Source organism: Malurus melanocephalus, unplaced genomic scaffold (genome assembly GCF_030028575.1).
Source record: "Malurus melanocephalus ecotype Western Australia unplaced genomic scaffold, MMel_1.1 scaffold_50, whole genome shotgun sequence".
In the NCBI taxonomy this organism is placed as follows: Eukaryota; Metazoa; Chordata; class Aves; order Passeriformes; family Maluridae; genus Malurus; species Malurus melanocephalus.
The window spans coordinates 500266-521371 of NW_026623282.1; the positions used below are offsets into that span (position 1 = coordinate 500266).

Here is a 21106-nt window from a genome sequence, read left to right on the forward strand (position 1 = left end):
TTTTTTTTTTTTTTTTTTTTTTTTTTTTTTTTTTAAATGAAACATGTCACTCTATATAACCAAAACCAACTTAAATTATTTACATATAGTGCAAACGAAATGTGAACCCTGAGGCTGAGAACCATCAGATACGTAGTACATTGAATGATTAGAGGAAACAGACTTCAAAACAGCCAACTGTTATTCTTTCTTGGAAGACCTAACTTGGCCTTGTCTATGCTTAGGTTTTAAATGTTCCTTAATTTAACGCCTCTATTGCTCAAATCATGCTGTTTTAAAAMTATGTATATGGAAAAAAATGTTAAAATAGTCCAATGGCTGGAGCACAGATCTGCAAAACAGAGTATGTGGCTTCTCTTTTTTTTTTTGCTTTATTCTTAACTTTCTGTAAGATGTTTGGATTATTTTATTCATTTAACTTCAGTGTCATTGTGTGAGATCACAGTTGCCAGCCCAAGTCCTGTATTGCTTGCAATCAGAAGAGAAAAGTAGATGCTTCCCAGGGAAAAAGAGGCAAATTTCAGAGCACTTGAAATGATGCCTACAAATAGTGTGAGGTTTCCTCACTGACTGGCCATAGTGTCYTATCTTTTGTATTGCTTAAGCATTCCTAATTTGTAAAGTGTGCAACAGGAGAATACTGTGGTACTAAAGATGAGAAAGATGTCCTAGTGGAAGTTCAAACTTAACATATGAAGTTATTACAGTCAAATTCTGTYAGGTCATTGCTGTCTTCTGCTCAAGTATCCTTCCTTTAATGTAAGAGGATTAAATATATGTATATACAGATATAGAGAGAACTATATCTGTAAAGCAAGTAGGGCTGATGGTTCTTGAACCATTAATTWTTTGTGGAGCTTGGCAAATCACTAAGGTGTACAGGTTGAGTGTGCAATTCAGTTTTCTCTGATTGTTAGATGGGTAACTAATAAATTAATTACATTTCAGAGTAGTTCTGTACTGGTTTTAGAGTTATATAAAAAGCTGTTAGTGAGATTAAAGAACAGGAAATCCTCAAAGCAGAGCTGAGAAAAWGACAACAGTTGCAGGTGAATAGATAATATTTTAAAATGCAAGTCTACCAAAGATGGAACCACAGCAACTTGGGTGTCTTCACTGACTTAAATAGCTGAACCTTTGGAAAAAGAAAGAATATCAGTTTATCTGGATTGAGGCAAAATATTTAGCAAGAGGTGCTGTGGAAGTTGTCAGAACTGTAGAATAGATTTATCTGTCTCTTAGAACTGTCAGAGGCAGACAGAGCATGAGTGGTACTGAAAAGATGCTTATGCTGTAGGAAGTATTTCAGCATAACACTGCTGCTGTTCCTTCGGCATTGATGTATAGGGGCTGGTGAGTTTCAGCTGCTCTTGCACTTCGACTGGTACCGAGGCGGTCTCAGCAAGGCACAACAGAGGGACTCGGTACGAGCAAACGCCTGACTCGGAGCCAGGAACGCGGGGAGGGGAAGCGGTAGTGTGGAAAACCAATGGAGAGAGATGCCAGTGTTTGAGGAATGCAGCTGCGTCTCAAACCRGCACCCGTAATGCTAAACTGACAAACACTGCGACTCATGCAGACGAGCTTGTGCGAGGCTCGGGTTGTCCGTCATGGGCTCGGATCTGCGCTGGCCGGCGCAGGGCTGCCGGGGCGGCGCGGGAGGCGGGARGCGTGTGCCGGGCGGAGCCGTGCGTGCCCAGGCAGCACTGGGCGAGGCGGAGAGAAGCGATGGTGTGCGGCGGCTCCGCGGGTGATTAGCGCGGCTGGCGGGGCGGGGCGGGGCGGCCCGGACGGACCCACCCGCGGGAGGCGGCCCGGGCGGGGCGGGCGGCCCGCGAGGCCGTGCGGGCCCGGGCGGCGGGAGCCAGGCCCGCGGTGCGGGGCGGGCAATGGGGCTCCGGCGCCGCCGCCCGTGAGGGACCGCAGCGTTCATGGTGAGCGGAGCGGCTGCGGGGTGCGGAGGTCGGGGCAGGCGGGATGGGCGGGCGGGGACTTGAACGCGTGTCGTGAAGCCGGCCTCGTCCGCTTTTCAGTCGCCTCGCCGGGTCCGGGGGAGAGCCACCTTCCCGGGAAGGGGATTCTCTTTGTGCGAGGCGAGACCCCGCCRGGGTGGAAGGCGGCGGCACCGCCCCGCCGGGCGCTCGTGGGGGCTGCAGGCTGGAACCCCCGGCTGTGCCGGCCATCCTTCCTGCCCTGCAGTGCTGCCGCCCGTGGAGCCAGAGTCCCGCAGCCTGGTATCTGCCGCTCCGGCACCCAGCATGAATATTTCATATTCGGCTCCGTCGGAAAGTGGCTGCCTTTTAAACACGCAGGGCCAAAACAAGATGACCTTGATAGAGCAGTCGGTGTTATTGTAGGTTCAGTTCTGCCGTGCTGCTGATGCTTAGGGAGGCTCGGGGCGTGTGGGAAGTCACACAGCGCTCTCCCGGGTAGCGCAGTTGGTCTTTTAGCACTTTCTCTGTGTTCTAGAGGGTTATTTGCGTCTCTCCTTAGAGATGGTTGAGGATTCTTTTGTAGGTTGGCTTCTTTTTCTTGAAGAATCGTAGAGCTTCTTGCATCTTAACTGCAAAGCTGGCAGGTTCCACCCAGAATTAAACTTGGTTTCGGGAGGCGTGTTTCTGTGGGTTTTCTTTGTTTGGTTTGGATTATTTAAATCAGTGCTTTAATCTACGGCACACTCGTATAGAACATCTTCAAACCCTAGTTCAGCTCTTGTGAACAGCTAAAGGTGAAACCTGGAASAAAGCCTAAATGATCCCAGTGATAAGGCTGTATTTTAAATTGTAAACGGTCAGCTCATTCTAAATTAATCCTGAAATTAACTTGCAATCATACCAGTTTAGTAACCCTTAATTGCAGCATAGCATTTAAACAGATGCTGAGTTATTTTTACCTGTGAGAGATTCGAGTCTGGTTAAAAAAAAAAAAAACAAAAAAACAAAAAAACAAAAAAAAACAAGCTAAAAATGAGCTATTGTATAGCTTACCCTATTGCAGTATGCCTGTATGTGCAAATACTTGTACTTGCTCAGTCAGCAGATACTCTTAGTGTGAGTTTGTGGAGGCTTCAGTGTGCTTCATTGCTGTATCATACATTGTGCTCTGAAATTGCATTCTCTTCCCACTGGAGTAAAAGATAATTTTCATGAGCTTTTGTTTTCTGTGAATTTTGGAGTATTTGGTTTTTATGTTTTTTTTTTTTTTTTGGAGGGGCAACCAGGGTGGGAGGTTCAGTTTGGTTGGGTTTTTTTAATTTTCACTAATTAAAAACCAGTCTTGTAGATAATATCACCAGAGGACATTTTTATTCTTTTTTGGCTACCATTGAAAAGGATGAAATTACTACAAAGGAATCATACTTGTAATCTGATCAAATGTGCCACTCCCATTTTTGTGCTGGTCTGGCTTTTTTACTGTAGGGTAGTGCTGAGTAGAACAYCAGTGAATAGTTGCTGAAATGCAGTGTTGGCATTGGCTCTTTTGAGAGATTTGTGGAATTGTACTGATGTGMTGATATTGATGTGCTTGTTGCAATTGTAATTGGCCACCCATATTCAGAAATAAAACATTTGCTTAACGAAGAAGTTCTTGTAAAACTATGTATAGTGCTGGTCTGGAGAACTTTGTGCTTAGCTGAAAGGGATTTCCAAGTTCTGCCTTACAAAATAAAATTCCCATTGCAGCCAGTGTGGGCATTGTTTTCTCACTTTCCAAAAGCAATTTTGCTCTCCAGTTGGCTCTCAGTGGAAGAAGACCTTGCATATAATTTTCAAAAGTCAAAATTAAGCAGCTTTTCTGGAACTTCTACTATAATAAACATTGGGTGYATATGTTTTAATGTCAAATTCTGAGATACTTTAGGCAGTAATTGAGTTTAATATTTGACTACATTAATTTGTGAAAAAGGGCTAATTAAAAAAATCAGTCTCCTAATAGAAACTGGGAGAAAGAAAAGCCATTTGCTTCATTTCTGTCAGCACAGCGGATTTACTCTGCAGCTGGTACAGCTGAAGTCCTTTATGATGGTGCACTTATACACTGGTCATTCTGAGCTGCTTGCTGGTGCAAATGGCCAGTGTAAGTAAGACTACTGCCTGTGTTTCTGAGTATGCTCTCCATCTCAATACTTTTTTTTACAGTATTTCTTTGTTTTTCTCTCTGGTAGTTTTTTTAGTGAATGGCTTTGTCAGCGTAAGAACTGTCCCTTTATTTGACAAAGCTTAGTACTAGTCAGTAGTATAAGTGCATTTTGCTTGGTTCTTCTGCTTGTTTTCAAACTGATGTCATGCATAGCAGTATTAGCTGGTATTAATGAGCCAGACATTCCAAATTCRTGACCATGTTTCCCATTACAGCAATGTAGTCATCATAGGATTGATTATTGAGGCAGTGCCCAGTTAACAGACAAGGAAAAAGTGGGATTTTCTGTGTCCTGAGGGYTGCACAGACCTGTACCTCTGAGTCCCGTGGAAGTAGCTTGAACTGGAACTGAACTATGCAATAGAGTGGAAGACCAAGGTTGTGTTGTTCTACTTTCATTGCATCACGTCTGGTTTTTATCCATCCTTTTTTTTTAAGGTGTGGTTGGAGACAGYCTTTCTGGAAGGGATGTATCCTGGTTTGGTTGCTGAATGAACCTGATTGTGTTGGAAAGGYTGGATCTATTGCCCAAGGAAGTTTTGATGAAATTGAGAGGTTAGGCTGAGAGAAAGAAAGCATTCCCATCTGAGGAGCTGTATTAGCAGAAAAGGTCCATGACTGTAACACTCTTCATAGTGCTCGTTGATAGTGTACATTTACCCTTTTTTCTAAATTATATTTTAATATAAATGGTGTAAAAAGGCTGTGTATGAAAGCCTTTGAGTTTTGGAAGTGGCAAGAATAATTCTAAAGTTGAATGTCGAAATAACTATAATGTGATTGTGATTTTTCCACAGGACTGTTTGACCATGTTTGAATATCAATGATACTTTGCATACTTAATGTTTGCTTTAATACTTCAAGCCTTGAAGTAGATGGAAGTTGTGTAAAGGCTGTTTTGTCCCATTAGGTGATGGTTTTAGTATACTTTTATTTTTGAACCAGAGTTTTGTAGGAAAAGTAGAAGGAAAATGGTGYGTAAATGCCAAGTCCTCTCCTGTAGATCAGGATGATGCAGTAATTAAGGGTAGAAAGACATCTTTGACTCTAACTCCCCTCTCAGCACAGAGTCTGCTTGGACCAGGTTCCCAGGGCTCATCCACCTGGCCTTTGAATGCCTTCAGGAGTTCTGTCATACCTCAGGAAACTTGTCCTAGTGCGTGTGTATCCTCCCTACAGAGCCTTTTCCTCTGGAGGCTGAGCAAGCCTGGTTCTCTTGGGCTTTCTTCATAGGAACTTTCTCCAGATCCTGACATTCAGATGCCTCTTTGCTAATCTTGCTCCAGTGTGTCAGTGTCTGATTACAGACACTAGTTAACCTGTTATGCTATATTGTGATTTAGGATTGTGCAAGGCATTGTACCAAATGTGGAATTTCTGTCTAACAGTGATTTTAACCTTTTTTCTCTCCCCATTGTTGAGTTGTTGCGTATGAAAACGGCTTGCATAGGAGAAATCTTACAATGAGATTTTAAGACATGGAGCTTTAAYGTGGTTTATTTTTACTTTAATTTCAAAACCGTGTAAATGAAAAGAAAAATATTTTAAATGGGTCTTATTTTTATACCTCAGATAGTATCTGCTGTTTGTAAACTCCTTCTTAYAGTACTTTGTTTAAGCAGGCAGTCAGCCAGAGGAACTTAAGTTGTTTTTGCAAAAAGAAGGAATKGAAAAAATCATCAAGACTCACTCCTGAACATAAATTTTGCCATGGTTTTCAGTGTTGAGGTTGCTCTAGTTGAAAAGCTTCAAAGAGATTGCAGTAGGGCTGGGATGTGAAAATATTGTCTTGAAGACTTTTGTAGATCCTTTTTAAATTCTCAAGTGCATCATCTTGGTGTTCTCCACTCTTGTAAGTTGTCCTGTCTTTTTCTTCTCTAGGAATATGAAGAAAAAACTGGACGAGCTCAGAGACCACTCTCTCCTAAACAGAATGTGAGAAAGAATCTTGATTTTGAACCACTCTCCACTACAGCACTTATTTTAGAGGACCGACCAGCGTAAGTTTTGGAAGTGCCACAGTGAGGGTCTCTTTAAAATTAATGTGGCAAAGATTTTCTGAACCTGTGTATTTGCTTACTCTAACTTAAACTGATTATTTAAAATCTAAAGTAGATTTTTTTTTTCAGACTAGTGAAATTGGGTTGACTATGAAACAAATTATTTAAAAGAAGGAATCTTATAATAAAAGCAATGGCTTTTTATGAAGGGAGGTAGTTAGGATAACAGTGCTCTAGTTTTGAGTAATTCTGCCTTCTAAAYATGATTAAGGGATTTTTATTTTCCATGAGAGAACCTAAGCATAAAAACAAAGCTAGTATGTATTAAAGAAACTGAGAAGCAAGGATACAGTGTCCTGTTTACACAAAGACCACACCTCCATAAATAATGTAACAATATAGTGATTGCTCTGCAGTGAGTTCAGCATCACATTTTAAGGGCTGTCARGCACTTGATGAGTTGTTTCATACCTCTTACTGCAAGGAGGTTTTTGCATATGCAGATAGACTCCAAAGCGATTTACCAGCAGCTGCTTTATCGTGTTTCTCTCCTGAATTACACCAATTCAGTCATGCTTAGTGAGTTTGCTRTTATGAATGTGATCTGGCTTTATGGGCATGACATCTGCATTTTTAATGTAGCTGTGCATTGGTGTGAAGAACTGGCATAACATAGATCTGTGTTTTCATCAACAAACCTGTTTGAAAAATACTCGTGTCAAAGTAGTCTAACTGCAGGGTTACTTAAGTAACTTTCTGGCTTGGCTGATGGACTGTGTGGCAAGGCGTTGGGAGATGTAGAAAAATGTAGGAGTAATGATTTGTTATAGCAGGCTTTATTATGTACAACTGGAAACAAACCATACTAGCTTATCGATTGTATTTAAAACCTGTCTGTTCAAAATCTCTTGTGGGATAATCTGAATATTACAGTGTTCAGACAGATGGAATTAGTGTTACGTTACAGGAGAATGTTCAGATTTTGCATTCTTTCCTGCTGTTTATAGGGTGAGGAACTTTYAGCAGAAAAGGTATTTTTAAAATTGAAGACAGTTGCAGCATCAGTTTTTTGTCTAGTGGGAAAACTGCCCTGGACAGCAGTGCTGTCCTCCAACTTTTTCCAAGGAATCTTTTCAAAATTGTTTTYCTACAGTTTGCATACTATTTTCTTYTTTGTTTACCTTTTAGGCTTTGAGTAATTTCTTTTTTTTAAGATTTCAGACAGAAAAGTGGGCTAAGATTTATTTGTTCAAAATAGGTGCTCTTGATTTCACACCATTTGTAAAACTTCATAGTAATTAATATTCTAGTAGTTACTAATAATACTAATAATTAGTAGTTACTAATAATAGTAACTTCATTCTATTAATATTCCATAGTGCCTCTAGCATCAACTGGAAAAAGTATTAGTTGAATTTTAATAGATACTAACCATCATCTCATGTACTGATATTAAGATATAGTGCAAATAATTTGAGTGGTGGAATTTAAGTTAGCAGAATCTGTCTTATTTCACCTGGYTTTCCTTTCCAAACTCTCCCTAGCTTAAATAATTTCTAAAGACCTGGATTTATAAAAAGATGCMGATCAATTGACCAAAGTGAAACTGGAAAAAGGGTAGATTGGTCTCTGTGGTTAACAAAGACACCAATGTGAAAATTTGCTTTTGTTTTTCTAGTAACAATCTTGATTTGGAAAAATCCTTATAGGCCAGTATCACATGATTATGTGTATATTACAGGCACTGTGATAATGCATGCTAACTACTAATGGTGTTGAGAGCTGTCAGCTGCCCGATGTGTGACACCTTAGAGGAGCATGAAAGTGGATTTTTGAATAGCTTCTCTAYTAACCAAAGATATAAACTGTTCTAGGAATAAAATACAGTGTCCTACAATACAGAAGAACAAAACAGTTAGTCATTTCCTGTTTTGATGTTTTGCTGATCCTGTAGTTGTAAGAGATATGGTTATGTTAATTAAAAATATGATTAATTGAAAGGTAGTATGTTCTGACATATGAYACGTGTATTTGTATGTCAGAGCCTTAATCACAATCAAAATGTTTTGTTGGTATTAATAAGTGGAGAATGTTGAGGATGACTCCAGTGCCACTTGTTGCTCTAGAAGAAAGGGGAAGGAGTTCTGTCTTTAAAATAGAAATTGGGCTGCAGAGAGCAGAGGAGAAAAGGCTGGATTAGTGGGTTATTAAGTGTGGGTAAAGAAAGTTGTGGATGTAACTCTTAGGCAAGGTGGACAGTGAGAAAGACTACAGTCCTGTATCTTACCAGTTCAAATCAAAACCTGCCAGCTTGGTATATACCAGTATATTCCCTTTATGAAGATCAGCCTGTGGGTTCAGTTGGTTTAATAATAAAAATGCTGAAATTACCAAATGTAAGGAAATTACTCAGCATATTTTGTGTATAAACGTAGTCATAGCTGGTCAGTGTTCTTCCCTTCTGCTGACTCTGGCAAAATAAAGATTCTTTCCAAGGATCTGTTGTTCTGCTCTTTGGATATTTTGACAAGAAGCAGAGTATGCTTTTCTTTTAGAAGTGTCTCAAATTTTATTTAGACAGTCATGCCAACTGTAATTTTTTTTTAAGGAACCTTCCTGCAAAACCAGCAGAAGAAGCTCAGAAACACAGGCAACAGTACGAAGAAATGGTGGTTCAAGCGAAAAAAAGAGGTGATGGAATTTCTTGTCTTCAGAACAGAAAAGTAACGTTAAGGCATGTTTCTAAACCTGGAATACACTTGTGTCAGTCTGTTGCTCTGTAATGTGAGGGATCTGTGCCTCCCCTTGAAGAAGAATTAGTCCAAAGAGAGGGGAGCAAAGATAGTTTTGTTGAAAAGCCCCCAGCCCCAAGCTGAAAAGAAAACATTCCTAGAATCCAGTTGGAAATAACTTTTTAATCTCTAACTCCTAAATGAGTGGCCTCTATTTATGGGTTTAAAAACTTAGTAATATATTGAAGCATATTGTTGGCCAAATTAGTGAAGACTGGTCTTAGGACTGCAGGGTATTTATCAGTTTCATGCTGGAAACAACCTGTTCAGGCTGTAGAATAGAAACACATATCTTTGCACATAGGAAAGTGTATGCAGTTGTGGTCATTTGATAATCACTTACTTAAAATTTACAACTTTCTCCAGGATTTGCTCATAATTTCTTGCCTGATACTTTTCACAGAAGTGTCTTGAGTAACACAATACCATGAATACAAGATAGAGGTGATAGTAGTAGTTTCTTTTGTCTGGCATTTTTGACCATCTGGGTTTTCTAATTAAAAACAAGCTTTGCAATAATAGGAAATTCAGATTTGGATTTTACATCCAGTGGGAAATAYTGGAAATATTTTTTTCCAGCTGGCCAGACCCTTGAACCATATGAAAATAGTGGAAAGGGTATATGAACATAGGACTTGCTTGCTTTCTGCAGCTGACAGACTCATAGGAGTATCCTCCTATGATTTTAAACCAGGTTCTTGTGCTGTCTTCATTGAACTAGAGTATGTCATTCTGTCCAGATAAATACCATGACAAACCCATTTTCCCTAAAGCCACTCCAGATGAGCAGCTTTGCAGAGCAATGTATTGTTTAGAGGTCAGGAGATCAAAGACTGTTGTTGCTTAGAGAAAAATTGAAAGCCTGCATTTAGGCAGGCTTACAAAGAGYTTGTATCAAAGCTGACAATGTTGTGAGGCAGTTGCTATGGTTCTGCTCAGACACAGCTTCTGTGGAGCTTTAAAGTGGACCCATCAGATAGAATGTGTCCATTCCAAAGGCCTTGTTCATGGTACTGCTGTTCTTCAGTGAGTTCTGCGTGCCAGGTGAGCACCTGCTCATACTGTAGGCAGTGTGTGAATGCACACCCATCTGTGTCCTGTATTTCCACTGTGCTGCATGTGGTAAGACTTGCCTGCCTGCATTTGGTAAATGCATGTCTAACACATTTGCCAGTGGAAAAGGTAGTAACTGATGATGAAGGAAGAAATACTGAGTGATAATGCAGAAAATGTAAAATACATCCAAACTATAAATGAAATAGGTTTTCTTGTTAATCAACTGTTTCCATTTGTGATGTATGACGTTTAGATTATCCATCTGCGATGTAGCATCAAAACTGTTGCTCTTGTGATTTCTTGACAGGATGCCTAAATTGTAATAGGAGAATGAAAGCAAAACAAAAAATTCTATTCATTTGTCCTGTATTTTTGAGTTTGCCATAAAAGGGGTGGGGCTTTATTAGGAAATACTCTGACCTGTTCTACTAGGTGAGGCTGTTGGCTGTCTGAAGTACTAATTCAAAGTTACTRGTGTGGTTAGTACTAGTGTGGTTGAAAGGTCAAAGAATCTATACATTATCTAATTCCCTTTGTTGAAAATGAACCTTATTTATAGTTCCAGTTTGTTCTTTGTTCTTATTTGCAATCACTGCACAGCTTGCTGTGCGCTAGGGAAATTTTCAGAATTTGGATGGTCCCTGAACTTGAGGATGAATACAGTGTGCTTTACATGGTTGCAAAGCTATGACTAACTGAATATTTAGTTTCTGGTTTTATTAACTTAAAAAGGAAATTTTTTTTTTTTTTTTTTTGCAGAGCTTAAAGAAGCCCAGAAGAGAAAGAAACAACTGGAAGAACGCTGTAAACTGGAAGACAGCATTGGCAATGCTGTTTTAACTTGGAACAATGAAATCTTGCCCAACTGGGAAACTATGTAAGGCARTATGTTATACTGAGTTTAAATTAAAAATTGTAGAGACTATACCCTGAAGAGAAGTTACAAAGTTAGGAATCTTAATCTTTAAATGGTGTTGGAAGCTTTTGTTAGAAAATCGTTCCTGGGTAGCTACAAAGGAAGTAGCAAYATCTGTATTTCTACAAGATGCTGGGAAGTGATTCAGTGTTGAATCTTATTATTTGTCTTTAATGAAGGCTCCAGGTATTCAGGACTGTGAGGCACTGAGAAGTGATCTGTGGTAGAGAATATAAAAGCAAAGGGCATTATACTTGAACATCATTCATTTATTAGAAATGAACTTTCCTTGACTATTTGAGCTGTTGATGTAATATCAATATAGATTAAAGTATGTYGATGGTTTATGAAGCCTCTTTAATTACAGAATGGTATACATGCTGAGATAATCAAATGATGGAAAAGAGAAATAGGGGAAAAGTTATTTATGTGAAGTGCTAAAAGATTTCCTCCAAAGACACTGCACAGGCAGTTGATAAAGTACCTTGGTGGTCTTTGCTAGTCATCTTAAAACAGCCTGCACCCCTCCAAATACAACCACCACAACAATATAAACCAACAGCACTCCATAAACCAACACCACTCAGAATTGGAATTTGCTTAACAATGGAATTCAGTTATCCTGAGAATATGTATTAAAAACATGGACAGATTTTGTTGGAAAATGTGTTTCTGGAGAACTGAAGTATAATRAATTAAGTCTAAACAAATTGTAGATTTATATGTTTGTCTTTAGTATTTGAAGATGCATCTGTTATGGTTGCTATAAAAATAAGATCCCCTTTTCCTTATTTGTTTATAAATTCAGAAGTTCCTCAGTGGATTCACTGTTTTACGTTTTAGTTCTCAGAAACTGCTTAAAGAGAAACCAGTTGTTATGGTTTGACTTCATTGGTTCTTAGGTGCTATTCTGTTCCTCTTYCTGGGCTCTCAGGTTGCTGAACAGYAGCTGCATACATTTCAAAGCCAAATTTCTGTTGAAATGTCCTTCAAGCTCCCACCTAAAAGTTACTTCTTGTCACATCTTCATGCATTTTTCCAGAGGCACTGCAAAAGAACTGCAATGATGGGTGGGAAATTGCTTGTCTGTTTGCACAGCATGGTGATGACAGAGGGCAGACAATAGACTTCCATAGCTTGTACCTGTATTTAATCTTGTATRGAACTGTCCAGTCTCTAGCATAGGCAGTAGCATAAGTATGGACTTCCTTTTCATTTGTTTATTTTTTCCTAATGATTMTTGCTGATCAAGTGTGGCTGCAGATTGTGGGTATTGTGATTGCAGTGTTTCTGTCATTGCAAGCCATTACATTGGAAGGAATTAAGATTATCTTTGCAGTTCAAAGCAAAATAGTACTAAAGAAYGGTATGTGAGTTCTTGGCCCACTGATGTTCATTTTGGTTTGAATCCCATCAGCAGTGGTAGGAGGATACATTTGCAGTTCAGCTGGCAATGAGGTATTTCTTAGAATAATCTGTTTTACTTTAAACAGGTGTTGTTCCCGTAAAGTTCGAGAGCTGTGGTGGCAGGGCATTCCACCGAGTGTGAGAGGCAAAGTCTGGAGCTTGGCGATTGGCAAYGAGTTAAACATCACCCATGGTGAGCCTGTTGTTTTGTCAACATTTTCTYACAAATTGAAATAGCAAGGGGACAATCCTGTATCTGTTGTGGGGCGGGTGTGAGGAAATGTTATCTAGTTATGCTTTTTTTTGTGCTGCTTTAATGTGTTTTGCTCAAAAATACAGCATCTTTTAATCTTGTGGCTGTCTTAGGACTGCTGCTGTGAATTGTTTCTGAGTATTGCCATCACTGTGTCTTGCTTTGATGTTGTATGGAGATGGTCAGAATTAATGACTCAAGTTTTTTTTTTTTCTTTTTGAAACATAGATTTGTTAATTTTGAAATGCCGTGAATATGTGTGGTGTGCTTCCTTTGATTTGAAGCAAGACAACTGGTTTTTAAGAGATTAAAAGACCCCTGGCAAGATTTGTACTTCAGTTTATGAAAATAGAAATAATCTATTACGTCTAAGTACAGAAAAATACAGCTCTGAAAGTCTAACATATATAATTAATTCCARCATGGAAATGTGGTAGACTGCCTGTAGTGCTGTGGTATTGTGCTGCTTTTCTGTGCATTGCTTAGTTACCTTGGACGTAGTTCTTATACGTAATTTGCAAGACTTTCCTAATTATCCATTCAGACTGTAATTTTGAACATCAGTGCCCTGCAAGAAAAAGTAAATATTTGAATGTAAAATGCTATTTATGCTTGGATTGCCTTTCCTTTTCACTTAGCATGAAGTTACAGGTCAGTGGAACATGTCTTACAAAGCTGTAACCTAGTTAGAAGTCCTGGTACGTTAGAATTAATGACTAGGACAGCATTACCCATGTGGTAGGTGATGGTAGACTTGATTTTGTGTTTTTCTTTTCTCAGAGCTGTATGATATTTGCCTGGCTCGTGCCAAAGAGAAGTGGCGATCACTTAGCACGGGAGGGGCTGAAGTAGAATGTGAAGGTATACTTTTTGTAAATGTTTCATGCTGTGTTACAGAATAAGATACTTTGTAAAATATTTCCTTTAAATGAAAACACGTATTTTAAACAAAAAAAAACAACAAAAAACAAAAAAAACAAAAAACCCAGCTATAAAGTTGTCTTCAAGTAAAAAGAAAATGTCTTTGTGAAAGCAAGAAATAGTTGTATTCTTTTCAATGAAATTCTGGTGCCTTACAAAACACACTTGTTCATTTTTTTTTTATAAACAGTCTCTAGGTACAGTTCTTATTTTGGATCAAATTCCTAGGAAAACTACAGATACTAGTTGAGGGATGATCATTTGAATTGCAACACAAATACTTTTCTGCATCTATAGTTTTGGAATGGCAACTCCAGTTAGAACAGAAAATTGCATTTTACTCCCTTATTGCAGCTTTGAGATCAAATCATGGGTGTGTTTCAGAGAGCAGCAAATTTTTGCAGATGAAGTAGTTTGAGATTTACTAATTAATTGGAAGAGTTGACTGTTTTTGAGAGATTATAGAACTACATGCAAATGATTGAGAAAGCCTTTGGTAAGTAACTGTGCTGAGCAGAGGGGAAAAAAAAGGAGAACCTACACACTGGCACTTATAAGCAGAAAAATATTTTTGATTGGAAATCCCCTACTTTGTTTTCTTAAGATTGTTTATATTTTAAATAAGATAACGTCTAGTGTGTTTCCAGCTTCCTCTTGCACTTTATTTTCTGGAGCATAGATGTTCATGTGATTGGTACAAGCACTGTCTAGTGACAGCTTGCTCAGTAAGCAGCAGTAGGTAATTCCCAACTATACCAGAACAGACAATACCAGTGAGACAGTTTGATACCAGAAAGCAGCAGAATAGTGCTATAGAAATACTCTGTGTATGAGATCTGTTTGAGTTATGGAGAGTGTATTACAGTGTCGGTAACCTGATACACAAAGACTAAATAAACATGATCTGAAAGGAGAGCTTTCAGGATAGTAGAGGTGGGCAGCATCCATCACAGGCTGCTGCTTTAGGACTTCCCWCTCTCACCACAGCTTTTCCACAGAGCAGCTACTTCAGGAGCTGCTGGGAACTGTGTTGGAGGTGAGGGGGTCACAAGTTAGCAAGCCTGTGTGCTAATGATTTGTCAGCAGATACAGGAAAACTGCCTGACCTGCCTTGCCCTGCATCTGTCCCCACTTCATTTCAAAACATATTGAGGGTCACTGTGCACTCTAGGGTTGCTCTAGGTCAGGACACACTTTCTGCTCAGCCTGTGTGTAGCATTTGGGGAATTGTTCTTCTGTAGCCTTATTCCCTAGCATTCGCATCAAAATAAGTGATTTGTGCGAACTGTGCAAAAGCTAACCCTTACTGGAAAACAAAAAAAGAGTGAGTGTACACTGTAATTTCTAATACACATAACTTTGGCTTTTGCAGATGCTGGATTTTCTRCAGCTGACAGAGAGGCAAGCTTGGAGTTAATAAAACTGGATATCTCAAGAACGTTTCCTAGTCTTTGTATATTCCAACAAGTAAGCAATGCTAACTTTTGTCTTGACTCCTCAGTGAAATTAAGTTTACATAGTCTTGCCTGTCCCTTGGTTCAAACAGCCCTTTGAGTTCAAATCTGAGGGAGTAATCATCTTGGGAGGATAAAGCTCCTAGAGATTTTGGAAAACTGGAAATTATCTAGAGTATAATAAGATCGAGATACATACAAAACCCCAAACTGCTGGGTAATCATTGTGATTTATCTAACCTAGTTCGTGCTGGTTTCTGTCTGATGAAGTGATGCAGGTGAGTGTTACCAAGTCAGTGAATCAAGACTGTTATTTATAAATACACAGTGAGAGAGAACACCTCAAACAAATGGGACTGGTTGGCTTTTATTTTGGTCTGGTCCAAAACCAACTTGTATGGTTTTGGTGTACTTTAGTGACTCATTTTAATCAGATTTTTTCCTTCTATGAACAAATTTCAGCAGCCCAATAAAAGGTTTAGATTGTGATAAATCAACATTTTTGGGTGAAAAAAACTTTTCCCTTTTGAAAGTTCTCAGTCAGTTACAGTATTCAGTGCAAGATATGGCAGCTGCCAATAGTCAACAGTATGAAATTCTTTTTAGCTGTACATGGCCTTCTTGGTGTTGTTTCTCTATTATGGCATATTGTTGTTTTGACTATTTTCTTCATGGTTGAATTCTGCCACCAGCCTGAGAGACAATTCTGTGGTTTGCATTATTGTTCAACTTTCTTGGCACTGTTGTCAAAGTTCTGCTGAGCTATGAGGAATCTCTTAAGCTTGCATTTCTATTGTATAAGTATTTAATATGTAAATGTATGGGATGAACTTTATGTGTTTATAATAAATRGGGTTTGGAGAGTTGTTTCATTCTTTTAAAGCTAAAATAATTTTGAATACTTCAGCTGTTCTAAGGTGCATTAGGAAAGAATGGGTCCTTTATCAGCAGTAATAGAGACTAACTGCAGCACTGAAGGTGTTTTAACATGTTTGCTGTATAATCAGACGTATTGTCTTGTTTTTGTTTAATTATAGGGTGGTCCTTACCATGACACATTGCACAGTATTTTAGGAGCCTATACTTGTTACAGACCTGATGTAGGCTATGTAAGTGAAAAATTTTGTTTTTTCAGGGGTGGGAGGGAGATACTTTTAGGGGGAGGAAGGATTGTATTTATCAGTCTCTTTTATATTATATAGTTTAGTGGGGTTTGTGTATGCTTTTTTTCTATTCCAGTGCGTGCTTGAGAAGTGTGTATAACATTTCTTTTCCTAGATTTGAGCTTTTTATAGGTTAAGTAGTTGGAAAACTTATTTATACTCAAAAGTACATACTTTGAAAACTGGAATCAAAGAGAAGGTATAGTTCAGTGCTTATTGTTAGTATCAGYCTTACTGAGACTGATGTTGAATTGAAATGATTGGCATTTCTGTGCCTTAGCTCTGTGGGCTTCTGGACCAGTCTCTAAAGTGATGCCCATTCAAGCTACATGAGCTCACTCAYAGTGTTTGAAGCAGTTAACATGAGAGGACTGAGTAGATTTCAGATACTTCATTTAGTGTCTATATGCAGGGCATGGTTGTACAGAGAGGCTTACTCTTTATTCAGAAGCAGTTTTAGACTAGGCAAGCGTAGAGAGGGGATATTCCCACTCTGTAGCTTGCACGTAATGCATGGCAAGAGCTGCTGAACATGGCTGCTGGGAAATGACACAAAGGGCAGATCAGCTGCCGTGCTTCATGTGGCATGGCAACAGCCTGTTGTGTTGGGAAGGAGCTTGTTCCTCAGGTTTGCAGGAATGACRGTCACACCTTGGTCCATGTGACTGCAGGCAGCACTTCACCCTCAGGGTAAGAGGTTTGCCTGGATTCCACAATAGACTTTATAGAAAAAGGGAATGTTATGATGAGCTTATGGTGAATGAAATAAGAGCATAATCTTAAAATGGTTTTGTTTGTTAAATGGGTCAGTGSAGTTGTCTTTAACTGCTGGTAATTCACTGAAAAACCAAAGTACAGGCTTTGTCTCTAGGGTCTAAGTTCAGCTTTCCACAAATAAACCCATCCCTGGGAGAAAAGGAATTACTTAGAAAAGCCTTATTCTTAAAAAAAAAAACAAAAACCTTTATTCTGTATATTTGAAAGTACTGTCAACCTAGCCCATCTTAGGAGTTTAACTTTGAAAGAAGGTAACATGGGATTTGCTAGCTTCCATGCACTGAACATGTGATATCAAGGGTCATGGGGGTTAAAAAATCCTGCTTTTCTGAACATTTCTCAAGATGCTGCAACTCAGTGAGTGCATTAAACACTAGTGAATACAAGGACAAAATGAGGCAATATAATATAGTTATTGCTAAAGGGTAATGCTTCTCCTTTTTTTCAGGTACAGGGCATGTCATTCATAGCAGCTGTATTGATCTTGAACTTGGATACTGCAGATGCCTTCATTGCTTTTTCTAACCTTTTAAATAAGCCCTGTCAGATGGCATTTTTCCGTGTGGACCATGGCCTTGTAAGTATGCAAAAAAACCTGTAATCAACATGCTGTGGATAATATGTAGGGGGAGTCTAAAAAAATWAAAATCAATGATTTAAGAAGCATGGAAAATGAATCAGATTTAAAAGCAACACACTTGATAAAAAACCCACCGAACACATGTATGCAGAATCCCTCAAAAATGTCAAAGCCAACCAAAGATCATCCCATCAAACTTTTTGAACAAGACATGTGAATAAAATTGTTGAGTAGCTATTTTATGATGCTCAGAGAATATTTATGAGAGTATTATCGTAAGTGGTTTTCAACAGCACTGYAATTGAAAGCTGAAAGCACCTTAATACTGGAAGAGTCTTTTGAAGGTTCTTTTTATCATAAGCTAATAGGTTGCTAAAAACAGACTGTTGGAGGGAGAACCAGGTTTTACATGTCTTACTGTAGCAGCTGTGTTTGAGTCCCACAGGCTTCTTTTCAGAGAAAGAACCTTCAAGTTTTTTAGGTGGAAGCTGATTGCCTGATTTTCTCTGGAGTCTGTAAAACTCCATGTTAGCATGTACACTATCAAAATAAGACACATCTCCTCAAATGCAGTTTTAATTTACTTTAAAGTTATTTTTGTGTAAAATATATGGCATTCTGTAYTTCTCACCTGTTAGCATTATTAAAATGGGATCTGCCTCTTATGAGTTCAAATGCAAGAACTAAAGCAAGGGAATGGATGATGACAACACTCACTGTTGTTGCTTAGAAAGTAGACACTAGAAATCCTATCAGTATTTYTGCTGGAAAAGCATTCCCTGTTCAGCCCTGAATTTCATCAGTTGTAAATYCCATGGGAAAATGTACCACAGGGCAGGTAACATTGCTAGGAGCAGAATCAGCTATCTCCATTACAGTACTTGGAAAAAGCAGACATGCTCATGCATTCAGTGTGTAAATACGGTTTTTATGAAGATGGTTTTGGAATTAAATTGGATAGAATAAGATAAATATTTTTTTAGCTGAGCTAGTGGGGTTTGGTATTCTCTCATAGTGCTGTTCAGTTCTGGTAGCTGGCCAAATAGGGACTATGTGATGAATGTGTGCCTACAGRGGGGAGAAATGATGATACATGGAATATTAACATCATGAAAGCAAACCCATGATTTAACAACACAAGGAAAATGTCATYTAGTATTTCAAAGTGACTGGCGATACTTGAGTGAGATGGGTTTTGCTTTCTGTGGTGAACATACTGATCTGCTGTCTACCCTCATCTTGTGTCARCTTAATAAGTAAATGCTGATTTGTTATATAGTAAATTAATAAAAAATAATACCAGCATAAGTTAGTTGTGTACATAATAGTATTTTATACATATTTATCTTCTTTTGTTGGTTAATTGTATTAAACTATATTACTTTTTTCATTACCACTAAGGAAATATCTTGTTGAATGTGGACTTGCTCAAAATAGACACTTGTACTGCTGCCMACATTGCTATCAATAGATATGACTGTAGCAGTTATGTGCCAGGTCCTGTCTCTGCTGTACTTTGGAAAATAGAAACTTTAGTAGAACTGTCTTACAGTGGTGCCAGCAGATTGTTTTGTAAGTGGGACTGTCTGATGCATTACATGCTTCCTTCTTTATACTCAAACATCTCATGGGTCCTTGAATTTGAAATCCACCCTGGGAAGCTGTTTGAGGTGTACTGGTCTCTAAAGTGGGTTCCTGGATTTCTGGTGTCATGTTTGAAGCTATTTCTCAGTAACGAAGTTAAGAGTTTTCTTGGAACTTCAGTTATTTATGTAGCATACACCCGTCTCTGACTTGTACTGACTACCAGGCTCAGGTTTGTATTTGTCACTGTTATTGAAAGTAGTCCACCATCTGTCACTTCATTYAGAGGAAATGGGAAATACTTGTACAAGGACATAAAAAACCCTGGGAAACAAACCTGTCATCCTGTAAAATTATTTCAGACAGAAGTCTCCAAAAGGATCTTTTCCCTTTACTGGCATGATGTTTTGGGGAGAAGTATGCTGTTGCAACTCATACTTTGAAGAAATCACAGCCTTTCTTTATTGCTTTTATTGGGATATTGCTGTTAAAATTACTGAATCATTCAAGGACTTTGCTTAACTTTTCTCCCTATAGGATTAAGGATGGTAACTAAATAACCTTCTGTTTTTAACTCTTAGTTGAATTTGAAGGTTTGTGTTTTCCATGCTCTCTGTTATGAAATTTGACCAAGTGCTTGAATTTTAAAAYAGCATAAAAGTAATTGTGTTAAAAGCAATGAAGTGCAGGAGTCAAGGTGTCAGAGAGAGTTATCATCTTTTTCTTATGTAGGTGTCTTGTCCCACTCTTTGAGTTTTCTGTGTAAACCTCGTATCTTCCTTTTTGCAAAAGAAACTCATGTTATCTAATTGTAAAATGTAGGATATTGTGTTGGTATTAGACTATTAGAATAGCTTTGGTATTAGAATAYGACTTGTGACTGGAATATAGTGGACTCTTCGTTGTTGCTGTGGAGTATTAACATTATTTTAGTTTTGTATTTCATTATGTTCCATTGGGTCTTGGATTTTGTTCAGTRTAATATTATATTACTGCCACAAGCATAAAACACCATTCTGTTTTAATTATTTTGAGAACAACAAAAAACTCCTCTCCTGCTGGTATTTTTCTTTCCAAAGGAAGCTGACCAAGACCCAAAGCAAATGTTACATTGTAGTAWAAGAATCATATATAGAGTGGATCTTAAAACTCTTTGTGCTTGCAGATKCTGCCTTTTATGTAAATGCTTAGCTCTTAATAGTATCATGTAATTAACTTGATCCTGTTTTTGAAGAGTGTTAATCCTACAACAGATAGTACATTGAAGCCTATTAATAATACAGCTAACTGCTTGTTTTGTCCCTGTTATATTTCCCAGATGTTGACTTACTTTGCCGCATTTGAGGTATTCTTTGAAGAAAATCTGCCAAAGTTATTTGCTCACTTCAAAAAAAATAACCTAACTCCAGACATCTACCTAATTGATTGGTAAGTAATTGAAAGTGTAATTACTAATGTGTGTAACATACAGCTCCATGTCAGTATTCGTGACAGAAACTGGAATGTTCTTACCTGGTTTAATATTCTTCTGAGATAAAGGCTTTATTTTTTAAGTGCTTGAGTTGTCAATCCAAATCATTCCCACATAATTCYGTGATGTTTAACATTTGCCTAACCTTTATTATTGTACTTGTGTCAAGTTGGAAGCTTTTTTTGGAAATAGTGCTAGATAGCAGTGTTTATCCATATTTAGTGCCAGTTTGGATTGATCCTCTGAGAAAATTTGTCTATTACCTGTACCAGTGTTGTTTATTCAGAAAATATTGCCAGTATTGCATTTGAAATGTATACTTTGTCCTGCACAGAGCTGGAAAAGTGTAATTAAAACATTTGTCCATACATCATAAAACTCAAAACTACAGAAAAGCTATTCCACTTAGCAGACAGGCAGTTAGAGTCTTTTAATTAGATGAAACTGTCTTTCTTTTTAGTTTTGGTAAAATCAGAACATTTTCCTTAGAGAGGAAAAAAGACAAAGATCTTATTTGCACTTCTCCCAAATTTCTGTGTGGTATTAGGCACTCCAAATTGAGTGTTTGCGTTTGTGCCTATCAGACTTTGGT

The 21106-nt window shown here is 38.3% G+C and overlaps 1 protein-coding gene across 2 annotated transcripts in view; it reads left to right on the forward strand.

The window, feature by feature from the left end:
• The window catches only part of TBC1D14 (TBC1 domain family member 14), a 63669-nt gene that overhangs the window by 28676 nt on the left and 13887 nt on the right, over positions 1 to 21106 (forward strand). The window contains exons 1-10 of one of the 2 annotated variants that reach the window (XM_057365253.1): positions 1829 to 1934; positions 6022 to 6140; positions 8749 to 8831; positions 10748 to 10865; positions 12398 to 12504; positions 13345 to 13425; positions 14858 to 14952; positions 15977 to 16048; positions 17328 to 17456; positions 20362 to 20471. In XM_057365253.1, coding sequence (XP_057221236.1) covers positions 1932 to 1934; positions 6022 to 6140; positions 8749 to 8831; positions 10748 to 10865; positions 12398 to 12504; positions 13345 to 13425; positions 14858 to 14952; positions 15977 to 16048; positions 17328 to 17456; positions 20362 to 20471 — 917 coding nt within the window. In that variant the 5' untranslated portion in view covers positions 1829 to 1931. Of the gene's footprint in view, positions 1 to 1828; positions 1935 to 6021; positions 6141 to 8748; positions 8832 to 10747; positions 10866 to 12397; positions 12505 to 13344; positions 13426 to 14857; positions 14953 to 15976; positions 16049 to 17327; positions 17457 to 20361; positions 20472 to 21106 lie in introns of those variants that run through there. The other variant, XM_057365252.1, reaches the window with a different exon arrangement.